Source organism: Mugil cephalus, chromosome 20, assembly GCF_022458985.1.
Source record: "Mugil cephalus isolate CIBA_MC_2020 chromosome 20, CIBA_Mcephalus_1.1, whole genome shotgun sequence".
Classification (NCBI taxonomy): Eukaryota; Metazoa; Chordata; class Actinopteri; order Mugiliformes; family Mugilidae; genus Mugil; species Mugil cephalus.
Genome location: NC_061789.1, coordinates 11307257 through 11329208, shown reverse-complemented (window position 1 = coordinate 11329208; position 21952 = coordinate 11307257). Strand labels below are relative to the sequence as shown.

Genomic DNA, 21952 nt, shown 5'->3' with positions numbered 1-21952 from the left:
TTAACATTGTTTTATGTCTGCAGGTTTTAAATCTAGATCTGGTCTTGGGATAATCCACATCATTGTAAGGAGTTTAATCTCTAAACCGGACATGATAAAGATCTGGATATACTTAACACATGGTGATATTGTTGTCTCATCTGAAACCTGGCATGATGAGAATATTTGCATTGACAGCTACTGATTCAATAAGTGAAGATCTAGAGATGTTGCTCTTGATGCACAGTTACCTACCTCATCATATTATGTTGATGGGATGTTGTAGAGTTGTTGTAGAGATGTTGTAGAGCTCATCTGCTCCTAGTAATTCATTGACCACTCTTGTGAAGCTTCTGTCACAGCTTCACAAAAATAGTGTTTTATTTGTCCATGACCAAAGAAAGCCTTAAAGATCCTAAGAAATTCTGGAAATGTGTTTCCTGCTGGCTATAATTTGATGAATCTTCCATCTATTGTCTTTATTGAAGGTCTCGGGGTAACTGACAAATCTGAAATGTTAAATCATGTTTTTTCCTCTGGCTTTTTACTTACCTCTTTAAATCTCCCCAGGGTATTTCCTACTACCACCACATCACTAGGTCTCTTAAAGTGTTCAGTCCCAGAAACCCAGCTGCTCCAGACAAATTACAGCCTGTCTTTTTAAAATTGGCATCAGAAATTAATACTGAACCTTGTGTCACAGTTTTAATCTTACATTGTCGATAAATAAAATCCTCAAGGTTTGTAAAGCTTTTGTTATTTCTCTCTTAAAAGGAAGCGAAAAAATATTATTTGACTTATTCAACCATAATTCAAGACCTTTGCAAACTTGAATCCTAGTAGGTGTAACATTAATAACTCCTGGCTACCAATTCCATACTCTCAGCATTAGTGTCAGATTTCTGAATAAACAATAGGATGGTCCTAAATTTTATAGTTGAAGCTGTTGACGATAAACTGTGCTGTCGCTCTGTGTTTGACTTCTCTGAGGCCTTTGATACGGTTGACCATAACAAGATAATTGGGCATTTTATAGCTTCTGGCTTTTCTGAAAATGCAGTCGGGTGGTTCACTAACTATCTCACAGACAGGATATTCAGTCAGAGGGTGCTACCTGAGAGGTTTTGCAAGTCCACAAGGGGGCCCCACAAGATTGGTTTGGGGCCTGCTGTTTTTTATTATATATTAATTCAGACTCAACTGTCCATTTCTATGCTGATGATGCTGTTATTTATTGCTTTGCATCCTGCTAAGGCTTTTGCTTTATTTAGTATGCATTCGATAGAGTACAAGAACAGCTTTGTCAACTGCTACTTGAACTTAATGCTGGTAAAACAGTACTTGTGTTTTTTAACTACTTCAAGTTCAGCAAGATCAGCAGTGTCTCAGAAAATTCTTACCAGAAAATGTCACCAAAATTAGTTGGTTTCCACTTTTAAATACTTGGGGTTTTTAATTGATGACCAGCTATCTTTTAAAGCATATGTCATAAAAAAAAACTAAAGATTTTATTATTGAAACAAATCTTATTATTTTTATGTGAAACTGATAGAATCTACCTTTTTACCTATTATTCATTACAGTGATGTGTTGTACATGAATGCCTCTGTTCACTATTAGTCATATGCTGGATAGCGTATGCTGGGGCTCTGACATTGATCACAAACCATTCTTACCATTACCTTAGTAATTGTCTTTTCTAAGCTTGAAATGTGGAAAATAGAGTCTCCATTCTAAGGATATACTACGATCTGCGGTTCCTGAGGTACAAACTGAATTATGAAAGACAGCGTTTGGGTTTTCTCCTCCTGGTGTGTGGAACAATTTACAGTCTGACCTTTTCCTTCATTAATTCATTCACCTTGATTTTAAGGCTACTTTCCATTGGCAGTCCCCCCGCCATAAAGAGCATGGTCATTTAACCTGGTAAAAGAGGCAATAATTGTATATACTTGTTTTAGCTTCAATATTTAGAAACGGCAACATTACAAATAACTTTACCTCCCTGCCTATGACTGCTTCTGTAGACATATGATTTCTGAGATGCCTGAAATTTATGAGTGTAGATTTGAGAATTTTGCTCACTTTTTTAACATGTTTAAAAGTGAGATTACTGGCTAACATGGTTCCTAGATATTTATATTCATTTACAATTTGGATTCTCTGTCCAGATATAAAAACATCAGCTTCTGTGTATGATTTGTTCATTTTGGTAAAAAAAAAAAAACATACCAATAATTTGAGAAGAATTAAGTAGTAAATGCTAATTATTAAGCCAGTATGAAATGTTTACCATGGCTTCTGCAAGCTGTCCAGAAGCTTCAAATTGATCTTTACTCTTGACCAAAATCATGGTATCATCTGTATACATAATGACCTCACAGCCTTTACCATACAGATGGTGGATCGTACATATACAGACTATAAAGGAGTGGACCCAGGATTGAACCTTGGGGAACATCTGTGAGGAGATCATTGAAAGAAGATTTTGTATTTTAATACACTGTAAATTGGGAAAAAAGATAAGTTGACCAAATTTACACTGGACACTATTATGATTAACAGTGTCAATGGCTTTTTGAAGATCGAAAAAAGAATTGCACCAACCACACCCCTTCTGTCCATTAAAGACTTAATCCTTTCAATAAAGTAGACAGTTGCCGTTTCTGTTGAGTGGTGGACTCTAAAGTCATATTGCATGGGATGTAGGAGCTGACTAGAATTGAGATGACAAATTAGTTGGTCTGCCAATAACTTTTGAATGACTGCTGGTGAAAGACAGGAAGGATGCTCATTGGCCTATAATTTTTAGGGTCACTTTTAAAAAGGGGGACAAAAGCTCAGCTTCCAATATTCAGGGAAACTCCCCCTGCCCTAAGTAAATGAAATATTCACAATGTGAACAATAGGTTTAATCAGTAAACAGGTAAAGTCCTGTTTCATACACATCCTTTGACCTTTTAGGTTTGAATGAGTCAATCATCTTTGCTACTTGAGTTTCAGATGCTCTTTCTAATTGAAGATGTGTACAGCAGGATTTGGTACTGTGACGCTATACTGCTGATGTAAGGGAAAACTGTTGGTAACAATAGATACAGATTCCACAAAATAATTATTTAAGGCTTCGGCTATGTCAATCTTCTCGTTTGTTGGAGTGTCATTGATTCTCAGTTCAATCTGCTTTCATGATTATTTTTGTCCAGTTAATATATTTTCTGCCATGTCATTTATTATTTACTATTAAATTCTAACATCTATTCTCTGATTGTATTCAAGTTGCTGGTCTTTTTCAAATTGATGTCCAAGGTGCCCTAAATCCTTAACAGTTTGAACTCAGTCTCTGAGCTGATTAGAAAGAAGAGGTTTGATGTTTTTTAGAATCATTTTAACACTGCTAGCTTCCTCTTTATTTTACAGCGTGCCCCAGGGCTCAGATTTGGGCCCTATTCTGTTTGTTATTTATGTAAATGAATTGGGCAGAGATGTTGCCAAATGCCAAATTTCATTTCTTTACTGATGATGCAGTCATATATTGCTGTGGCTGCACTCTTGCCAAGGCCCTTGGCAAATAACAGATTGCTTTTAACCTTGTTGATTGTCAGCTCATCAAACTAAAACTATTTTTAAACGGAGCCATAAGTAAACTGATGTTTTTTTTTTTCAATGGCAGGAAAGTACCTGTGTATCCTCCCAGCAGTTTATCATTACAAGGGAGTGAGATAGAACATCTGACCTGTTACAAGTTCCTTGCCATTTTAATTGAAGATCGTCTTTCTTTTAAAGTACATGTATAAAACCTGGTTTAAAAAAAGAGAGAGAGAGAGATTGAAAGTTGGATTCTTTTTCAGTCACAGAAAGGAGAAAATTCTTAACATAAATGAACACCAAATTTAGTTGGTTTCCACTCTTAAATACCTGGGATTTGGAGTCTACCTTTTTACCTGTTCATTAGAGTGATGTGTTGTACATGAATGCCTCTGCTCACTGTCTGTCAAATGCTGGATAGCGTGTATCATGGGGCTCTGACAAACCATTCTTACCATAGCTTTAGTAATTGTCTTTTTGAAGGTTGAAATGTGATATGTCTCCTAAGGATATACTACAATCTATGGTTCCTGAGTTACAAACTGAATTATGAAAGACAACTTTTAGGTTTTCTGCTCTGGTGTGTGGAACAGCCTACAGTCTGACCTTTTCATTCACATTAATTCACAAGCGAGAAAAAAAAAAGATGTAAACCATGCACTTGAAAATAACAACACTGCTCCAACTCAGAAACTTATATTTATTGAGGATTATGCAATGATAGAAGGATCTTGATTATTATTATTATTATTATTTTAATCCAGGATTTTGAGAGTTTGTTTGTACATGGCAATGACTGCTTCTGTAGACATATGATTTCTGAGATGCCTGAAATTTGAATGTAGATTTGAGAATTTTGCTCACTTTCTTAATATGTTTAAAAGTGTGATTAGTCAACTCATTTCCTGTTGAAATTGTGTTGCTGTCACTCTTGGCCAAGATATATTTGACCTCAATGGGACAAACCTCCTTAACTAAAGGCTACATAAATACTAATAATAATACCAATTTTCTGATTGTATTCAAGTTGCTAGTCCTTTTCAAATTGATGTCCAAGGCGCCCTAAATCCTTAACAGTTTGAATTCAGCCTCTGAGCTTATTAGAAAGAAGAGGTTTGATATTTTTTAGAATCATTTTAACACTGCTAGCTTCCTCCTTCTTTTACAGCGTGCCCCAGGGCTCAGATTTGGGCCCTATTCTGTTTGTTATTTATGTAAAATACATTGGTCAGAGATGTCGCCAAATGCAAAATTTCGTTTCTATGCTGATGACCCATTATATATTGCAGTGGCTGCACTCTTGCTGAGGCCTTTGGCAACTTAGAGAGCACTTTTAACCTTGTAGATTGTCAGCTCATTGAACTAAGAATAGTTTTAAATGCAGCCAAAACTGAACTGATGATTTTTTCCAATGGCACCTCTATCCTCCCAGTATTTTATCATTACAGTGGTGTGAGATAGAACATCTGACCTGTTACAAGTTCCTTGGCATTTTAATTGATGACCATCTTTGTTTTAAAGTACATGAGGGAAAACCTGGTAAAAAAGAAAGAGAAAAGAGAAAGTTGGATTCTTTTTCAGTCACAAAGGAGAAGATCCTTAACATAAATGAACACCAAATTTGGTTGGTTTCCACTCTTAAATACCTGGGGTTTGGAGTTTACCTTTTTACCTGTTCATTACAGTAATGTGTTGTACATGAATGCCTCTGCTCACTGTCTGTCAAATGCTGGATAGCGTGTATCATGGGGCTCTGACAAACCATTCTTACCTTATTAGCCTTAGTAATCGTCTTTTCGAAGGTTGAAATGTGGAAAACACAGTCTCCTAAGGATATTCTACAATCTGTGGTTCTTGAGGTACAAACTGAATTGTGAAAGACAGCTTTTGGGTTTTCTGCCACTGGTGTGTGGAACAATTTACAGTCTGACCTTTTTATTCACATTAATCCACAAGCAAAAAAGATGTAAACCATGCACTTGAAAATAACAACACCGTTCCAACTCAGAAACTTTTATTGAGGATTATACAATGACAGAAGGATCTTGATTTTTCCTTTTTTATCCATGATTTTGAGAGTTTGTTTGTACATGGCTATGACTGCTTCTGTAGACATATGATTTCTAAGATGCCTGAAATTTATGAGTGTAGATTTGAGAATTTTGCTCACCTTTTTAACATGTTTAAAAGTGAGATTGCTGGCTAACATGGTTCCTAGAAATTTATATTAATTTACAATTTGGGTTCTCTGTCCAGATATAAAAACATCAGCTTCTGTGAATGATTTGTTAATTTTGGCAAAAAATAAATAAATAAAAAAAATATCAACAATTTTAGAAGAATTAAGTAGTAAATGCTAGTTATTAAGCCAGTATGAAATGTTTACCATGACTTCTGTAAGCTGTGCAGAAGCTTCAAAGTGATCTTTACCCTTTACCAAAATCATGGTATCATCTGTATACTTAATGACCTCACAGCCTTTGTCACACAGATGGTGAATTGTTTATATACAGGCTGAAAAGGAGTGGACCCAGGATTGAATCTTGGGTAACATCTGTGAGGAGATCATTGAAAGAAGATTTTGTATTTTAACACACTGAGAATGGTTAGCAAGATATGATTTGAACCAGCTTGAAGTAAATTGAGAAAAAATAAGTTGACCAAATTTAGACTGGACAATATTATGATTAACAGTGTCAAAGGCTTTTTGAAGATCTAAAAAAAAATTGCACCAACTGCACCCCCTCTGTCCATTAAAGACTTAATCCTTTCAATAAAGGAGTTGCCGTTTCTGTTGATTGGTGGACCCTAAAGCCATATTGCACGGGATGTAGGAGTTGACTAGAATTGAGATGACAAATTAGTTGTTCTGCCAATAACGTTTCAATGATTGCTGGTGAATGACAGGGAATTACCTGTATCTCCTCCCAACATTAAACTATTTGTGTTTAAAAAAAAAAAAGTCCCAGAAACGGGAAAATTCTTAACATAAATGGTCACCAAATTTAGAAATTTAGTTGGTTTCCACTTTGGAGTCTACCTTTTTACCTGTTCATTACAGTCATATGTTGTACACGAATGCCTTGAAATGTGGAAAAGACAGTCTCCTAAGGATATACTACAATCTGTGGTTCCTGAGGTACGAACAGAATTGTGACAGGCAGCTTTTGAGTTTTCTGCTCCTGGTGTGTTGAACAATTTACAGTTTGACCTTTTCATTCATTCATTCATTCATTCATTCATTCATTCACCTTAATTTGTTGTAGAGGGACAATGTACATTAATGAACATTTTCAACATTTTGACCTCAATGGGACGAACCTCCTTAATTAAAGGCTACATAACAATAATAATAATACCTATTCTCTGATTGTATTCAAGTTGCTGGTCTTTTTCAAATTGATGTCCAAGGCGCCCTAAATCCTTAACAGTTTGAACTCAGTCTCTGAGCTGATTACAAAGAAGAGGTTTGATGTTTTTTCAGAATAATTTTAACACTGCTAGCTTCTTCCTTCTCTTACAGCGTGCCCCAGGGCTCAGATTTGGGCCCTATTCTGTTTGTTATTTATGTAAATACGTTGGTCAGAGATGTCGCCAAACGCAAAATTTCCTTTCTATGCTGATGACCCATCATATATTGCTGTGGCTGCACTCTTGCTGAGGCCTTTGGCAACTAACAAATCACTATTAACCTTGTTTATTTTCAGCTCATTGAACTAAGGCTAGTTTTAAATACAGCCAAAACTAAACTGATGTTTTTTTTTTCCCCAGTGGCAGGGAATTACCTGTATCTCTTCCCAACATTAAGCTACATGTGTAAAGCCTGGTTGAAAAAAAAAAAAGATTGAAAGTTGGATTCTTTTTCAGTCACTGAAACAAGTAAATTCTTACCACAAATGGACACCAAATTTAGTTGGTTTCCACTCTTAAATACCTGAGGTTTGGAGTCTACATTTTCGTCTGTTCATTACAGTGATATGTTGTACACGAATGCCTTGAAATGTTTCCTATATATTCCTATATGGATATACTACAATCTGTGGTTCCTGAGGTACGAACAGAATTGTGACAGGCAGCTTTTGAGTTTCCTGCTCCTGGTGTGTTGAACAATTTACAGTCTGACCTTTTCATTCATTCATTCATTCATTCACCTTAATTTGTTGTAGAGGGACAATGTACATTAATGAACATTTTCAATCGCAGTCTGCTCTTCCTGTAATGCCCTAAAACTGTTCTTCACCTGTCCTGTGTGAGTGTCACTGAATGACTGGATCTCCCACTTAGTCCCTGACCCTTTCCTGAATTTGGTGTGGATGCTTGATTGGGTCAGTCTAACTGACTTCCTATTTGTCTCACTTCACCTAATGCTTGGTAATTTGGGGGCTGTCTCTGTGGTGGGCAATGTTTGGTCCCAAGTACCACGATAAATTAAGTTGTTTTCCTAACCCTCATTGTCTGAGTTGAGTCTTCTCCCTCACTATGTTCCTGAATGCAGTCTGTGTCTAACTCATGAGTCTCACCTCCACTAATCACAGGCAGTTTCAGTATTTTGGTGTCCCCCTTCTGAGGCCATTTCTTTAACTTTTCTTTTATGTGGACCATACTGTAGTACCTCTTAAAGACTCCTCTGAGTCTAGTCTTTGTTTCCAAGTGACAGATGATCAGTCTGTCCGTCAACTTGTTAAATGGCTACTTTGGTGGATATACCACCCTGAAGACTTAAAGTTTAACAGTAACCTTTCAACTGTCCTCACGCCTCAAACGTTGGACGCCATGTAACAAGATGTTGGCTTTACTCCTACTCCTCCTTTAATCCTATCACATTTGTACCAGCTGGTCAGACCTGGAAAACCAGGGAGACCAGCCAATCTGGGTGGGGTCGGCTCAACAACATTGAAATGCAGCCTTGTCTATTGCTCGTCAGCTCAACAGTTAATGTCAATTCTACACCTTAACAGACAACAACATTCCTGTGCACGAGAGAGTAATGGACTGGACTCACCAATAGATGTCTTTTTCCTCAGAAAGATTCATTGGTTGTTTTATTTGCAGAAAGCAATCCTGCAAAAAATCAAAAGAGAGTTTTACAGAGCAGGTTGGGGCCCAAGAGGATCTCTTGGAGGGACCTTGGAAGGATGCTCATTGGTCTATAATTTTGAGGGTCATCCTTAAAAAGGGGGACAACCATTAGGCTACGTCATTTATTATTTACTATTATATAAAGAAAGTAGTTTTCTTTAGGTTTCCTAAGTTTCCTAAGGCTCTTATCTCGATCTTTAATCATTTGTAATATATTAATACTGACCAGCGTACAAACTTGGTATCGCTAAATGAGTTTAAAAAGATGGTGAAAACTGTTGAGTCATGTTTGTCTGTATGCATGTTGCCCCAAGCGTTTCTGTGTTATTCATCTCTGATCTTATGTGTTTATGTCATCTCTGTGTTGCTGTCACTCTTGGCCATGATATATTTGACCTCAATGGGACAAACCTCGTTATCTAAAGGCTAAATAAACAATAATAATACTAAAATAATACCTATTCTCTGACTGTATTCAAATTGGCTGGTCCTTTTCAATTCGATGTCCAAGGCGCCCTAAATCCTTAACAGTTTGAACTGAGACTCTGAGCTGATTAGAAAGAAGAGGTTTGATGTTTTTTTTAGAATCATTTTAACACTGTGAGCTTCCTCCTTCTTTTACAGCGTGCCCCAGGGCTCAGATTTGGGCCCTATTGTGTTTGTTACTTATGTAAATGACTTGGTCAGAGATGTCCCAAATGCCAAATTTCATTCCTATGCTCATGATACAGTCATATATTGCTGTGGCTGCACTCCTGTTGAGACCCTTAGAAGCTTCCCGATCCCTTTTAACCTTGTAGACTGTCAGCTCATTGAACTAAGACTAGTTTTAAAAGCTGTCTCATCTCTATCTCCTCCCAACAGTTTATCATTACAATGGTGTGAGATAGAACTACTGATCTGTTACAAGTTCCTTGGCCTATTAATTGATGATAGTCTTTCTTTTAAGCTACATGTGGAAAACCTGGTAAAAAAAAAATAAAAAATTGAGATTGAAAGTTGGATTCTTTTTCAGTCACAGAAACGGGAAACTTCTTCTGGACATCACACAGAGATGTGCCAAATGCCAAATTTCATGTCTATGCTGATGACACAGTTATATTTCGCTGTGGCTACACTCTTGCTGAGGCAACATTTTATCATTACAAGGGTGTGAGATAGAACGTCTGACCTGTTACAAGTTCCTTTGTGATGATGATCGTCTTTCTTTTAAACCAGATGTAGAAAACCTGGTAAACATATTAAGACTGAAACTTGGATTGTTTTTCCCTCACACGTCTTGTTTTTCCTTTTGCTACCAGAAAAAAGTTGTTTGCTGCCACCTTCCTCCTTGATTACAGTGACCTTTTATCTTTTCTACCTAAGAAACATGCCCACATCTCATTCTGAATTTGGTAAACACTGTTTTATGCAATCTACACCTGCTGCTTAACTCACTGCAGAAATAGGTAAAGGAGCTAATCACCCCTGGATCTTTGAAAACTCATGTGAGAGACCTTGGAGCAGCTACATATCGCACTTGTTCTGAGTGTTGGTCCTTTTGTTTTTATCTTCCATGTATTTGTGTTGTTGTGCGAGTTGCTGTTTGTTCTTGATGGTCGCAACTTTTCTAGGCTGTTGTTTGGAAAAGAGGTCACTGTATCTCAATGGGATTGACCTGGTTAAATAAAGGCTAACAAAAAAAACAAAAAAACAAAGGAGCTGTATAAGAGCTGATAGCTTAAGGTTTCAAACTGGCTCCAAGTAATTTCTTTTGATCAGGTTTATCTCCCACTAGTCAGTGTCATGGAGAATGGTATTTATTTAAACTGGATTTACTCTTAGTTATTCCCTTTTCCTTGTCACTCCTCTGTACTCCTCTGTGGCTTTTGTCAGGAGTTTTTCACACCTCCCTATATTTTTAAAATACTGAACTTTGTGAAGCTAAATAGTCCACATCCTCAAGTTTCCACACTAGTCGGCATAAGAAATAATCATCACACTCAAAATCCTCTTAGCAGGAGGATTGAGGGAGATAACACAAGAGCATTGGCAGGCAGCCTTAAAACAGATCCACAGTTCTTCTGCACAAATCTAAACCCAGACTGAGGAAAATACTCCTGGATATATCTGTGAATCCTCCATTGTGGGCTCGTGTCATCATCATTAGTTCGTTTGCTCTGAAGCCATCAGAGGCAGAGTCGTTTTTGTCAACAATGACAATGATGAAATTATTCCGTTGACACCCTTTTTTCTTTTTTTTCATGATAGTGACGAGCTAAGCATGGCTCTTTGATGACTAATACATGACGAGACGTGCATGAGTTTTCATTGACGAAACGAGACTGGACATAAGTGTCAGTGGGTGGTTCGTCAGATGTTCAAAATGCATGACATTTCTTCCTATTGTGTGTGTAATCTGTCTGTCAGATGCTAAAAGGGATCAGCTATGCTACTGCGTCCTAACTTTGTTTGGTCACGCTCACCACCACGCAGCGCACAACACGCCTGCAGCCGGTGGCTAGTCACACACAGACACGCATTTGAGTTTATTAATTCATTGACGTTATTCAACAATCAGCATGTGATAAATTTCATGGCAAGCGCAAAGTTTTCCACATAACTCATGGCGCAAATGGGCTGCTAACTTCAAGTTAGCTTGGTTGCACTAACGCCATTCATTAGCTTGTGTGTGTTATTGTTATGTGTAAGAAAACGTAGAATATCAGACATGTTGCTGTTCCCCGTGGCTTTTGTAACATTAGCAGCATGTTTAGCCACGTTTACATTCAGTGACGGTCTGGTCTGACAAAGTCAAGTTGAGCATACATGTTACTCATCAATGTTCATACTTTGGGCATGTGTATGTTCATTGCACTTATAACTTATAAAAAAAAACATAAGTTGAAATTTGGAGATAAAAGGTTCCTGCCCAACATTAATGAAGTACAGCCTGGCAGCATTGCTTCTCCATCTATGGAAAAGTCTAGGCTAGAGCTATAAATCTGGTTATTATAGAGTTAACTGTTGTTTTATGAACTGCAATGATACAACCTGTCGGCCTTGATTCCAATACCTATTAACCTAAGTTAATTTGCTAAAAGACTCATGAGATTATTGGAGAAACATTTTTGTGACAGCCAAAGTATTTGCACCCATGATTAGGATCCTCTCTTTGAAAATCTGGGACTTACTAACTTAAACATCATAGAAAACAGAGTTGAACAAGAGTACGGTATGATTCGTCATCCTGCTGGCATGGACATTAACTCAACTGGTGACAGAAAACTGTACCTCATAACACATTCGCACCGAATGAATGAGGTGGTTGATGTAAAAAAGGTCAAATTCTCAAATGATGAAGGCTTCAGTTTTGATTAAGTTGAAAATATTACCAGAAAGACAGAAATACACTGTAGATACTAGAGACATGGAACTATGACAGATAGATTAACTGTAGAGATACAAAATGTCCTCCCAATGCTTCTGCTCTGCAACCTTAATGCAATAATGGTTAGCCATTTGAACAGGCTCATCCTTTTTATAGTCATTCACAAATCCACTCTAGGCACATTGAAGAACTGTGACAAAGGTTCCGTAAATACCAACGCCAGACATGCATTTAGGTCAAACAATACCTTAACAAGCCAAACTTATTAAAGAATCACCCCTAGTCTTCATTTGGTTCTGCAGTGGGGAGATTAAGCACAAACCCAGTGGGCCTCTAAAGTAACCTCCTGGGAACAGGCAACCCTACCAGAAAACTCCATGGAAATGCCCCTGAGAAAGACGACCAACACTACAACACTACAAAAAAAAAAAAAAAAAGTAATGTCATACAACTCAAGAAGAAGTATCCTACAGCCCAGTGGATATATCTCTGCCCCCAGCATCCCATCTTAACTTTGCCCAGGCAACACAACACACCAGAAATCGTGACTGAACTGGACCAAATGGAGTGTACAAGCAACATCAAAAACAAAAAAACAAGCTTTTTAACCAAACTAACCTCGCTGGACAGTTTTTCTTTATATTAAATTCGATAATAAAATCTTTATTTTAGGGCTTTAAACTACCCTCCATAGAGCTCAACCCTGTATTTTTAGTGACATCCTCCCCTCTTGGTGATTATGGTTCAACCTCTTTAAAAAGAAACTCCCGACGACATGAAACCCATACAAAAGATAATTCATTCAGTCAGTCACTTTGTTTTATAGAAGTTAGTTTAAATCTATGTATAAATTATGCACAAAAAATAATAATAAAAAAAAGCAGTCGTCACCCCCTGTCAGTTTGGGGGTGGGGTGGTGGAGTGGCCTTAAGGTCCGGGACTCAAAAAGTAGAAATCAATTAAATGACCAATTTGAGCATCTATTGAGAACAACGAAACTCTGCAGAGAGACGGAAAGGCAAAGCATAAAGACGTGAAGAAAGACATGCAAATATGTTTTCTTCTCTGTAGGAAGCGTCCAATGGAAAATATTATCAGTTAAAATCGTAACAAGAGAAACTGTGTAAAATAGATTAAGAAATTTAATCTAGAGGACTGTGACTGTTTAGATCTAAAATAAAAATGATCAGTTTGAGTGAAAAATATAAAACCTGAGTGGTACCAGTTGTTAAATATATTTATATTATTAACAAATTACATTATATTTATATATATATATATATAATATATATTTAAAGATCAATATCAGTTGTAGAAATAAAACTAACAAGAACATGATAAAAAAAACAACCTCAATGTGTGAAGCTTTGTTGTTGTTAACAACCAGAGAATGGATCTTCATATTAAGCCATCACTTTTTATTTTATAAAAAATACAAAATCAGTGTTTTGTGTTCAAGGCAATCCATTAATAAAATAAGTCATCAACAGCAGGTTGAGGTGGAGCTGATGGCAGACAAGACTGTAAAAGATGACGCAACAGCACGCGAAGAGCAAACAACAGTGGGCCTAAGGTCGATCCTTGTGGAACACCTGTTTTTTCTGACATCAAACTGGGATTCAGTAGCTTGTTATGAGCCAAACTAAATTGAACTAATCCCAGAAGTTACTTTTCTGGCTTTAATACCTGATTACATCAGATGGCATTGTTCGGCTTTACAGTTTTATTTTTTAACCTCACAAAGTCCTGCATCCTGATTTGTTTGTTCTACAACTCAAACATTTACACACAGTCGGCTTCTTTCTTCTGCTTTTCTGTAACTTTTCAGCTTTTCCACTTAAAGCTGGATGAGAGGTCACAAGGTTTCAGCAGCACCTTCCTCAAAACTCTTCTCACAGTCTCTCGATTTGATCTTTACACCAAATGAGGAGCAACACTTTCCAGCTCCCTGGTTTTGTCCTTTTTGTTTTAACGGTTAAAGTCACCACATCAGGTTTAATCCTTCTTTCTCAGCGTCTGTCCATCTGATTGGTTGAGCAGCCGTTTGTCGGAGGCAGGCAGTCGCCATGTTTTAAAGCTGGTGACGAGCGTTTTGTGACTAGACGGAGAGCCCCTCTGCAAATCAGTGTGAACCAGTAGAGCTGCAGGGGCCAGAGCAGAGCGGTGCCCAGGTTACACTGCCACGGGGCCACCAGGGGCACCGCATACACCGGGATCGATGCATACCTGCAACGCAACACAGTTTTAAAGCTTTAATGAATGATTCCCTACAAGCTGAGCCAGCAGCACGACTGTCATGTGTCATCAGTTCACTGGTTCACTAGTTCAGGCATTAAATTTACACAGATGTTCATCAGGCACCATCAACAGGTCAACAATCCAATACTTTATTACTCATAAAAATAGTGGCTTTCCCATCATCTCCAGCTATATTTGTTAACATGCTGAACTAAGGGGCTAAACATGATAAACTTCATGGCTATTAATCATCAATCTGACAGTTCCCTGAATTTTGTAATTAACATCTTTAAATCATGAGTCACTTCTTCTTATTTTTGTAGCAGTAAGATAAAATAAGAGATATACAGTACCTTGATTGATCCTCGCAGTAGAACTTGATTTCAGTAAGTCAGTTAAATCATCATCAGTAAAACATGAAAGACCAAGATTTAAAAACTAATAAGGATCAATTTATTTATTTATTTTGTCACTTAATGAAAGTAACGCTAAAGGGTCTGAACCTCTTTATGTGGAGATTTTGCTAAATTTTTTATTTGTTGCAAACATTAATTATTATAGTAAATTAAATAAAAATGAATTAAATATAGTTAAAGCATCTAAATCAGTTATTAATCAACTCTTTGGTTTAATACACAATTTTGCTTTAAAATAATTTAGTTATTAGTAATAGTAGTTATTTAATTAATCTTTGGAGACACATTTTTTTTTTTCCCATAAGTTCTATAATGATGATGATATGGAGGCCAAAATGATCAGGAGTGTTGCTTCCTATGGCCTCACCATCAATAATGGAGATTTATTCATTGGCTAAATGATTAAAGTTCGACTTATCTGCCTTTTCTTCTGTCATGAAAATATAAAAATAAAGACAACTGTTCTACTTGGCAAATTTGTCTTTCTGTTATTTTTGACTTGTTTGTTCCGTTATTAAAGTTGTAGATATGTCTTTGAGTTTTTTTTTTAATATAATTAATGAAATGTTAAAGGTAAATATCTTTCTAAAAGTGAATCTGAGGACAGACGGGTGGGGGTACCTGCTGTAGGCGTAGTACAGGTATGGAAAGAGTAACACTCGACAGCCGAAGAAAGTGAGCAGCATGACGACTCCGTTCACTTTGTGCAGCAGAGTGTGCTGCTTATTATACTGAGGACACAGACGGTGAAATACAAACGTAAATAATTACATCAACTAGTTTTAATGACAACATTTCAGGCTGTGTCTTAGTTAATTAACTAAAAAAAGGTCTTTACTTAAAATAAACAGTTTACATGATTAGAAATAGAACATCATTGTAATATTGAAAATTTATTTGCATTTCCATGGACAAACATGTTCACATACGTCAAATAAATCTGGATTCTTTTAAATCCAGATCAGCCCAGAAATCAGATCTGATTTTTAGGCGTAAAGGGAGGTCTAGGAACGAGCTGATGCCGATATGTGTTGATCAATTATTGGGTATGCGTACATGTTTAATGTAATATCAGAGGTGCGGTACCTGGATCAGGACTTTCCCCAGACTGACGGACGGAGTGCTGAGCTCTGCCAGAAACAAGACGCCCTGGAAGTAATCTCCTTTACCCTGCCTCCACATCTGACACAGGATGGAGAAATATTAATTAATCTACACTTATCTTTGTTTTTTAAACTTAGAGTTGACTTTAATAAGGCTTGGAATTGATTTTTGACTTGGTTGTATTCCTGGTGCAGTCATTCTTGACCCTTAGAGGGTCCACAGAGGTACTTCAGGAGGAGCGCAAAATCTTTGGTTGATTGGACATTTTTTATATGTTTTTTTTATTTTTGGACACACAGGACTGTCCAAATCACATGACCAATTTCAGACGACATAGCAGCAAGATGCAGTGTCTGAATCTCTGTTTCAACTTTTGAAGAAAGTGCTAACTTCAAACTATATACCAGTTTTTAAATTGTGTTGATAGCCCCCTGCCCCCCCCAAAGGGGAAAAGTTGTGGGAGCTATATTCAGTCTATGGAGTGACTGCAGCCAAAGAGAGAGAAGCCAGAGATTTGAGATTTTTAGATATTACTACTTATCGTTACACCTGATAGTTTTGTAAATGGTTGTAGAACTTGGTTGTATAAAAATGTGTGATGCATTTCCTGCATTTTAATTGGGATAATTATAAATACCTTTGTTGTTTGCTAAATTTGTACATAAGCTTTTGAAATTCGCACTGTAGATTTGCATTCTAAGTTCTGAAAATGGTTCGTTAAACATGTCCATGTATTTCACTCTGAAAAATCTAACTTTTTCCTACTGTATGGTTTTAGTCTGGTTTTAGGTCCAATGTGTTAATACAGTTTGTCAAAATAAGTGTAAAATATTACACAGGTGAGGTTGTGCTGAAAAGAATAAAAACCAAACAAGGCGATGTAAACCGTTTTAAAGATGAAATATGAAGAAAAGTAGCGAAAAATGGCCAATTATACTCTGGACTCCAGAGGGTTAAAGTTCTTTAAATACACATTAACATGAATTCAACATATTTTAATATAATATAGCTTACTATTGAATGCAAAATTATGATAAAAATGTGCATTTATAAATAGCACTAAGCTGAGTTTAATATAGAACACATATAGTAGGTAGGGGGTCCCTACTTAATCTCTCTATTAAAACCTCCAATTTAGAGCATATGAAGGACTCTATTCTAGGACTCTAGAGAAGACTATTCTACTCTAGGACGTTGTCGCTAGAGAGAGAAACTCGGTGTTCATGTAGTTACCAGTGAGGCAGGGAAGCAGAAGGCCACCATGAAGATGTGATGCAGCACCATGAGGACCTCCCTGCGCAGGTAACCGGCCACAGAAGCGCTCAGCCCCGCCTCCTCGTGACCTTTGACCTGCAGCTTGTGCCGGTAACACAGAAACATGGCGTAGATGTCGTAGGCGAAGTACGGCGTGGCGAACAGGATGTAGGCGTCGGTCAGCCAGTGTCTGGGGAGCAGGAAAAGTGAGGAGAGAGAAGATTTTTTTTTTTTAATCTTCCATTTGGTTCGGACACAAAAAAAAGGCGGTTACCTTGGAAACGGGAGTAGTCACAGATGGAGAGCGTTAGGTGTTGAATCTATCAAGTTTTTAGTTTTTAGAGCAGTTTTGGTTAAACAGTTAAAAAATGGTCAGTAGCAGTTAACTAGCAGATGGAAATATCAGAGTTTTATTTACCCATCCATTCACCCCGACCTCCAGGCAGAGGCTAAAGTCAATTCAGAAATTGCAGTTTCTCTAATGTCCACTAGAGGCTGGTTCCAAATGTGAGTTCACCTCTGCAGATGTGTGCAAAAAAAATGTCCAACTTTACAGCAGAAATAAACACGATTAGAGCCTGATACAAAAAAAAAGTTTTTGTTTGGGGAGAAATTATGTATTAGTGATATTTTATACCAGAGATTTCCTTTAAGATCTGATACTGAGTGAGATTCAGGCTGGTATCGGCAATACCGATCTGATACCAGTACTTTGTGACAATATGTCGGGAAAAAAAAAAAAAAAGCATCAAATACATCAGAGTAATTTATTTATTTTAAACTCTGAAGTATGTTGAGGTAGTGGTCTCATTTACTGTATAGACGAGCTAATACGACAACAGAAAAACCAAACAGAGGCCACAATCATACATAGAACGTTCCTGTTAATGAAATACACTGCCTTGAATGACTGAAGTATCAAAAGTATTGACATTTTGATTTGAGAATCGATTTCAGAGCATAAATATCTGGTATCGGAGGTATCGATATTTCAGTATCGATCTGCTCATCACTATTATATATAACTCACCACTCAGCTTACGTCAAGACTCAATGAAGCATAATTAAAGGTGTTGCTGCTTTAAGTCAAGCAAATCAAAATCAAATTGGGCCGTATGTGGCGCCTGAACTAAAATAAACCGGGACACCCCTGACCAATATCCGTCTTCCTCTTAATGTGATTAAATTCCCTGCAGGACCTTCACAGTTTAGTTTTCCTGCTGCGGCTGAACTACAGTAAACAACAACAAGCTCTCCGCCGCTCGCTGCCTCTTCCTGTGTAATTTGATAAACAAATGCTGCAGCTCAGGCTCAAACTCTCCCTCCGCTTTGACTGTGAAATGAGGAAACCACCCAGCGCTCACTTCATTTCACTTCCCGTCGTGCTCTGCAGGGAGGATTAGTGGCCGTCTTACAGGTTTAATATAGTTGTGCTGCGGCTGCTGCTCAGGAGATGAAATAGGCTCAGCAGCGGAGTGATAATTAGATTAGAGACTCACTCTGAGGTCCGCTCCAGTGAAAACACGACTTCGATTTCCTGAAAACTACATTGTACACTGCTAAACGTGTGCAAGCTTTTCTGTTTGTAGCGGATCAGAGAGCAAAGAAGTGTGATATTACAATTCAACATGACTTAATTGATATTAATTAATTTTTCGGAAGGAACTTTAATTGGAAAGTGCAGATTAAATTTGAATCTTTAATCCTGTTTTCCAGCTCATTACCTGGAAACCTTTGTCATAATCTGTCAAAAAGCTGAGCTGATATTTATCTGTAAAGTGAGTTATTTGGTACGAACTATAAAGGGAATTTAGAGATGGGTTATGATAAAAAACACTGAGAAAATAAGTGTTTAAGAAGAAAATATCCCAGTTTTCTCGTTAGATGCCAAACAGCTGATCAGATAGAAAGACTCAGTAGAACAGCAGAGTAGTTAGGTTTTATGGCACTGAGTGAGTTTTATTTGCGTGTAACGCAGTACTTTTAGTTTCGTAATTTAACCCAAATGCAGCAGAAATGTTGGTTAAATATTTACTCATTAACAGGCTGATATAAAAAGTACAGCAGCTCTGTGTTTGATCTGAGTTTTAAGTGGTCTGATTATTGTTCTACTTCAAAGATTCTGCCTTCCCTTCTTTGGGAAATTAGCACCAAACTCACAAATTTACACAAATATTGAACTTTAAAATAAGTTACTGTAAATAAATACAGTGATTTTTCTCTTTTTTTTTATTGAATTATCCCAAAGTTAATTCAGGTTTCGGCCAAGAACGTAAATCTCAAAGCACTTTTCATTCATTCATTCATTCATTCATTCATTCATTCATTCATTCATTCATCCTCACCTGTCCTCCATGACGTCCCTGCAGGACGAGATGATGACACATCCGGCTGATGAGGCCATGACGGCTTGGACTGACGACACCAGACTGAGAGCACAGAGACAAGGTGATCAATAATCAGAGATGCTGCATAAAGACAGAAAGCTTCACAGAAACCAAATTTTAAATTGTCAGGTTGAGGTTTGGAGTTGGTGTCCCACCGTGGGGACAGACAGGAGTCCCCATGATGAATGACAGCATGTTGAGGTCTCTGTGTAATCAGTGTCAGTGTCACGTCCTCTCTGAAGTCTCTTACCGCGTTGAGACGACGGCGGCGTCCCCGTCGCTCCATCCCATCAGGCGTTTCAGGGTTTGTTTGGACAGGAGGAAGAGTCCAGGGAAGAAGACGGAGCCGGCAGCCACAAGGGTCAACATGGCTGCTGCTGCTGCTGCTGGTGGTGGTGGTGTGTGTGTGCTTGTTTGACTGTCTCTGTGCATGTGTTAAAAGAGGACAGGTTAGCAGGAGCTCAGAGGAGAGGATCAGAGGGGCAGAGCTTCCTGCTGCCACCTGTCACAGGAGGAGGGATTAGCCACGGCAGAGAGGACGGTCCAGGCTCGGTCACTGAAGATACACCTCCACCTCCACCCCCGGGGTCATTTACATCATTTGATTATTTGCAAATGTGTCAGAAATCAGAGAAATGCTTTATTTTACAGGTCAATGATTGGGTGTATTTTTCTTGAAATCTTCCTTCCCTTCGCAGTTTGTAAACAGTGACGTTTTTGAGGGGCGGGGCTTAGCTGGAGGCAAAGGAGCTTGTAAACGGTGGCTAGCATATTTCAATGGACTGTTTTGGCAAGAATGGATGAGGAAAATGTATATTTTACAGAATATACTAATACACTCACTCCCCGAGACTGTGAGTGTTATTTTAAAAAGTTGACTGACTGATGGGATTATATTCATCTAACCCTAAACAATCTCACTCACTGGATGGACGATTTGACCTAAGGAGGACACAGAGAGGTCGAAGTCTGGTCTATTATTACCAAGTAAAGCCTCTACAACAAAGATATTACAAGAAGTGAGAGTAACCACTGTAGGGGGTGACATAGTAAATGCTTGGACACCCCTGAACCATACAACTAACGCTGCGTTAGCTAGCTGTTAGCATTAGCACTGGGATGTATCAAGAATCCTCCAAATAATGATTAACTTAAAGTTATTTCAGTCACACTTTATTCGAAACCATAATGTTATCCAGGCTGAAAATGATGATATATTAGATATTAATCTTGCCTGATATCAAATGTGGCTATAAACAGAGAGTTGTTGACGATTGTCTCACTTCAGTCCTTTCTTTTAAAGGTGTTCAACCAAAGTTTTCTACGACTGGCATCGGCTGGTTAGTCTTTTTGCTTTTTCGGTTTTAACAAACAAAAATACAGCAAGAAAACATTTTCCCGGTTGACATTGAAAGTGTTCGCCTCCAGCAACGCAGTGATGTCACTGTGACATCGGCCATGAAGGGGTCTAATGGGCCTTACATGACTATATTATTATGTAGTGGTGCATTAAGCTTCTGTGAATCTTCGCGTACGCTTTGAGATTTTTAATTGTTTGGACAAAATAAACTTTGGGATGATGCAGCAAAAAATAAAATACATTTTTAAAAAATCACAGTTGTTTTTTGATAGTTTGGTGTTAAACATAAAGTAATGTTTTTGTTGCTTGAAATCTCTGCAATTGATTTCAGGTCTTTAATGTCTGATGGGTAAACAAATCGCAAATTTGCAGCTGTTTCATTTCCTGTATCTTCTCTCCCAATCAGCTGTTGTTCATCTGTAAATTATAGGTAAGTTGTGTACCACTGGGACGACTTGTTGATTTCACTTATTAAAATAGGATTTTTACCTGTAACGTTTTCACTGTGGTGTTTTTAATTTATTGAATCATTGACTTTTATCTATATCTATTTATTTATCTATCTAAAATAGGGAAAATAGTTCAACTGAATCAGAGCCGCAGAAAAATAGTTGCAGTTATGCAAATAGACGTTTGTTATTGTTGAGATTTTAAGAGAAAACTGGTTTCAATGACATGAAAGAAAAAAAATAATCAGATGATTGAATTAAAGAAGTATTTTAAACTCTGATCTGCGGAAATCTGTCGGTCAGTAGCTTTGAATCAGATTCATCACTGGTTTGTTTTTAAGAATGTGGTCAGGTGCTGAATAACTTCCCCTTTCTTGGAAATGTAACGGCCAATTTGGAGGAAATTAAGAGGAAAGTTTCCACAAAATAAATACAGGAGCCATTAAAATAAGAAGTTACCCAAATTTGCACCAACGTCAACAGTGACGGATCCTCCCTGCTGCTCTAACGCAGAGAAGAGGTTCAGTCAAAGGTTTGTTTGTCCTCCATCCACCCCGACATCCTCTGCAAGAAAACAGAATCATTAACGAAGAGAATAAGTTTCTCCTCTGAAGGCAGACAGAATAATAAATGATTGATTTGATTCTGGAGATATAAAAGTAAATTAATAAAAACTAAATCAGCTCTGAGTCTAACTCCAGTGAAGTAGCAGACAAAAGATTAGACTGAAT

At 37.6% G+C, this 21952-nt stretch overlaps 1 protein-coding gene across 2 annotated transcripts; it reads right to left on the bottom strand.

Annotated features, from left to right (window-relative positions):
• Positions 1-2305: 2305 nt before the first annotated feature.
• Positions 2306-21818, bottom strand: tlcd3ba (TLC domain containing 3Ba). Of its 2 annotated transcripts, XM_047572562.1 has the most exons (7): positions 21681-21818; positions 19663-19836; positions 19371-19454; positions 17005-17215; positions 15754-15849; positions 15289-15398; positions 2306-14239 (listed from the first exon to the last, which is right to left on the bottom strand). In XM_047572562.1, the coding sequence occupies exons 2-7, from the start codon at positions 19779-19781 to the stop codon at positions 14023-14025; spliced, it is 837 nt and encodes a 278-aa protein (XP_047428518.1). In that variant the 5' UTR covers positions 19782-19836; positions 21681-21818; the 3' UTR covers positions 2306-14022. The 2 variants fall into 2 exon arrangements, with proteins under 2 accessions (XP_047428518.1, XP_047428517.1); XM_047572561.1 differs by having other exon boundaries at positions 19663-21807.
• Positions 21819-21952: the final 134 nt, after the last annotated feature.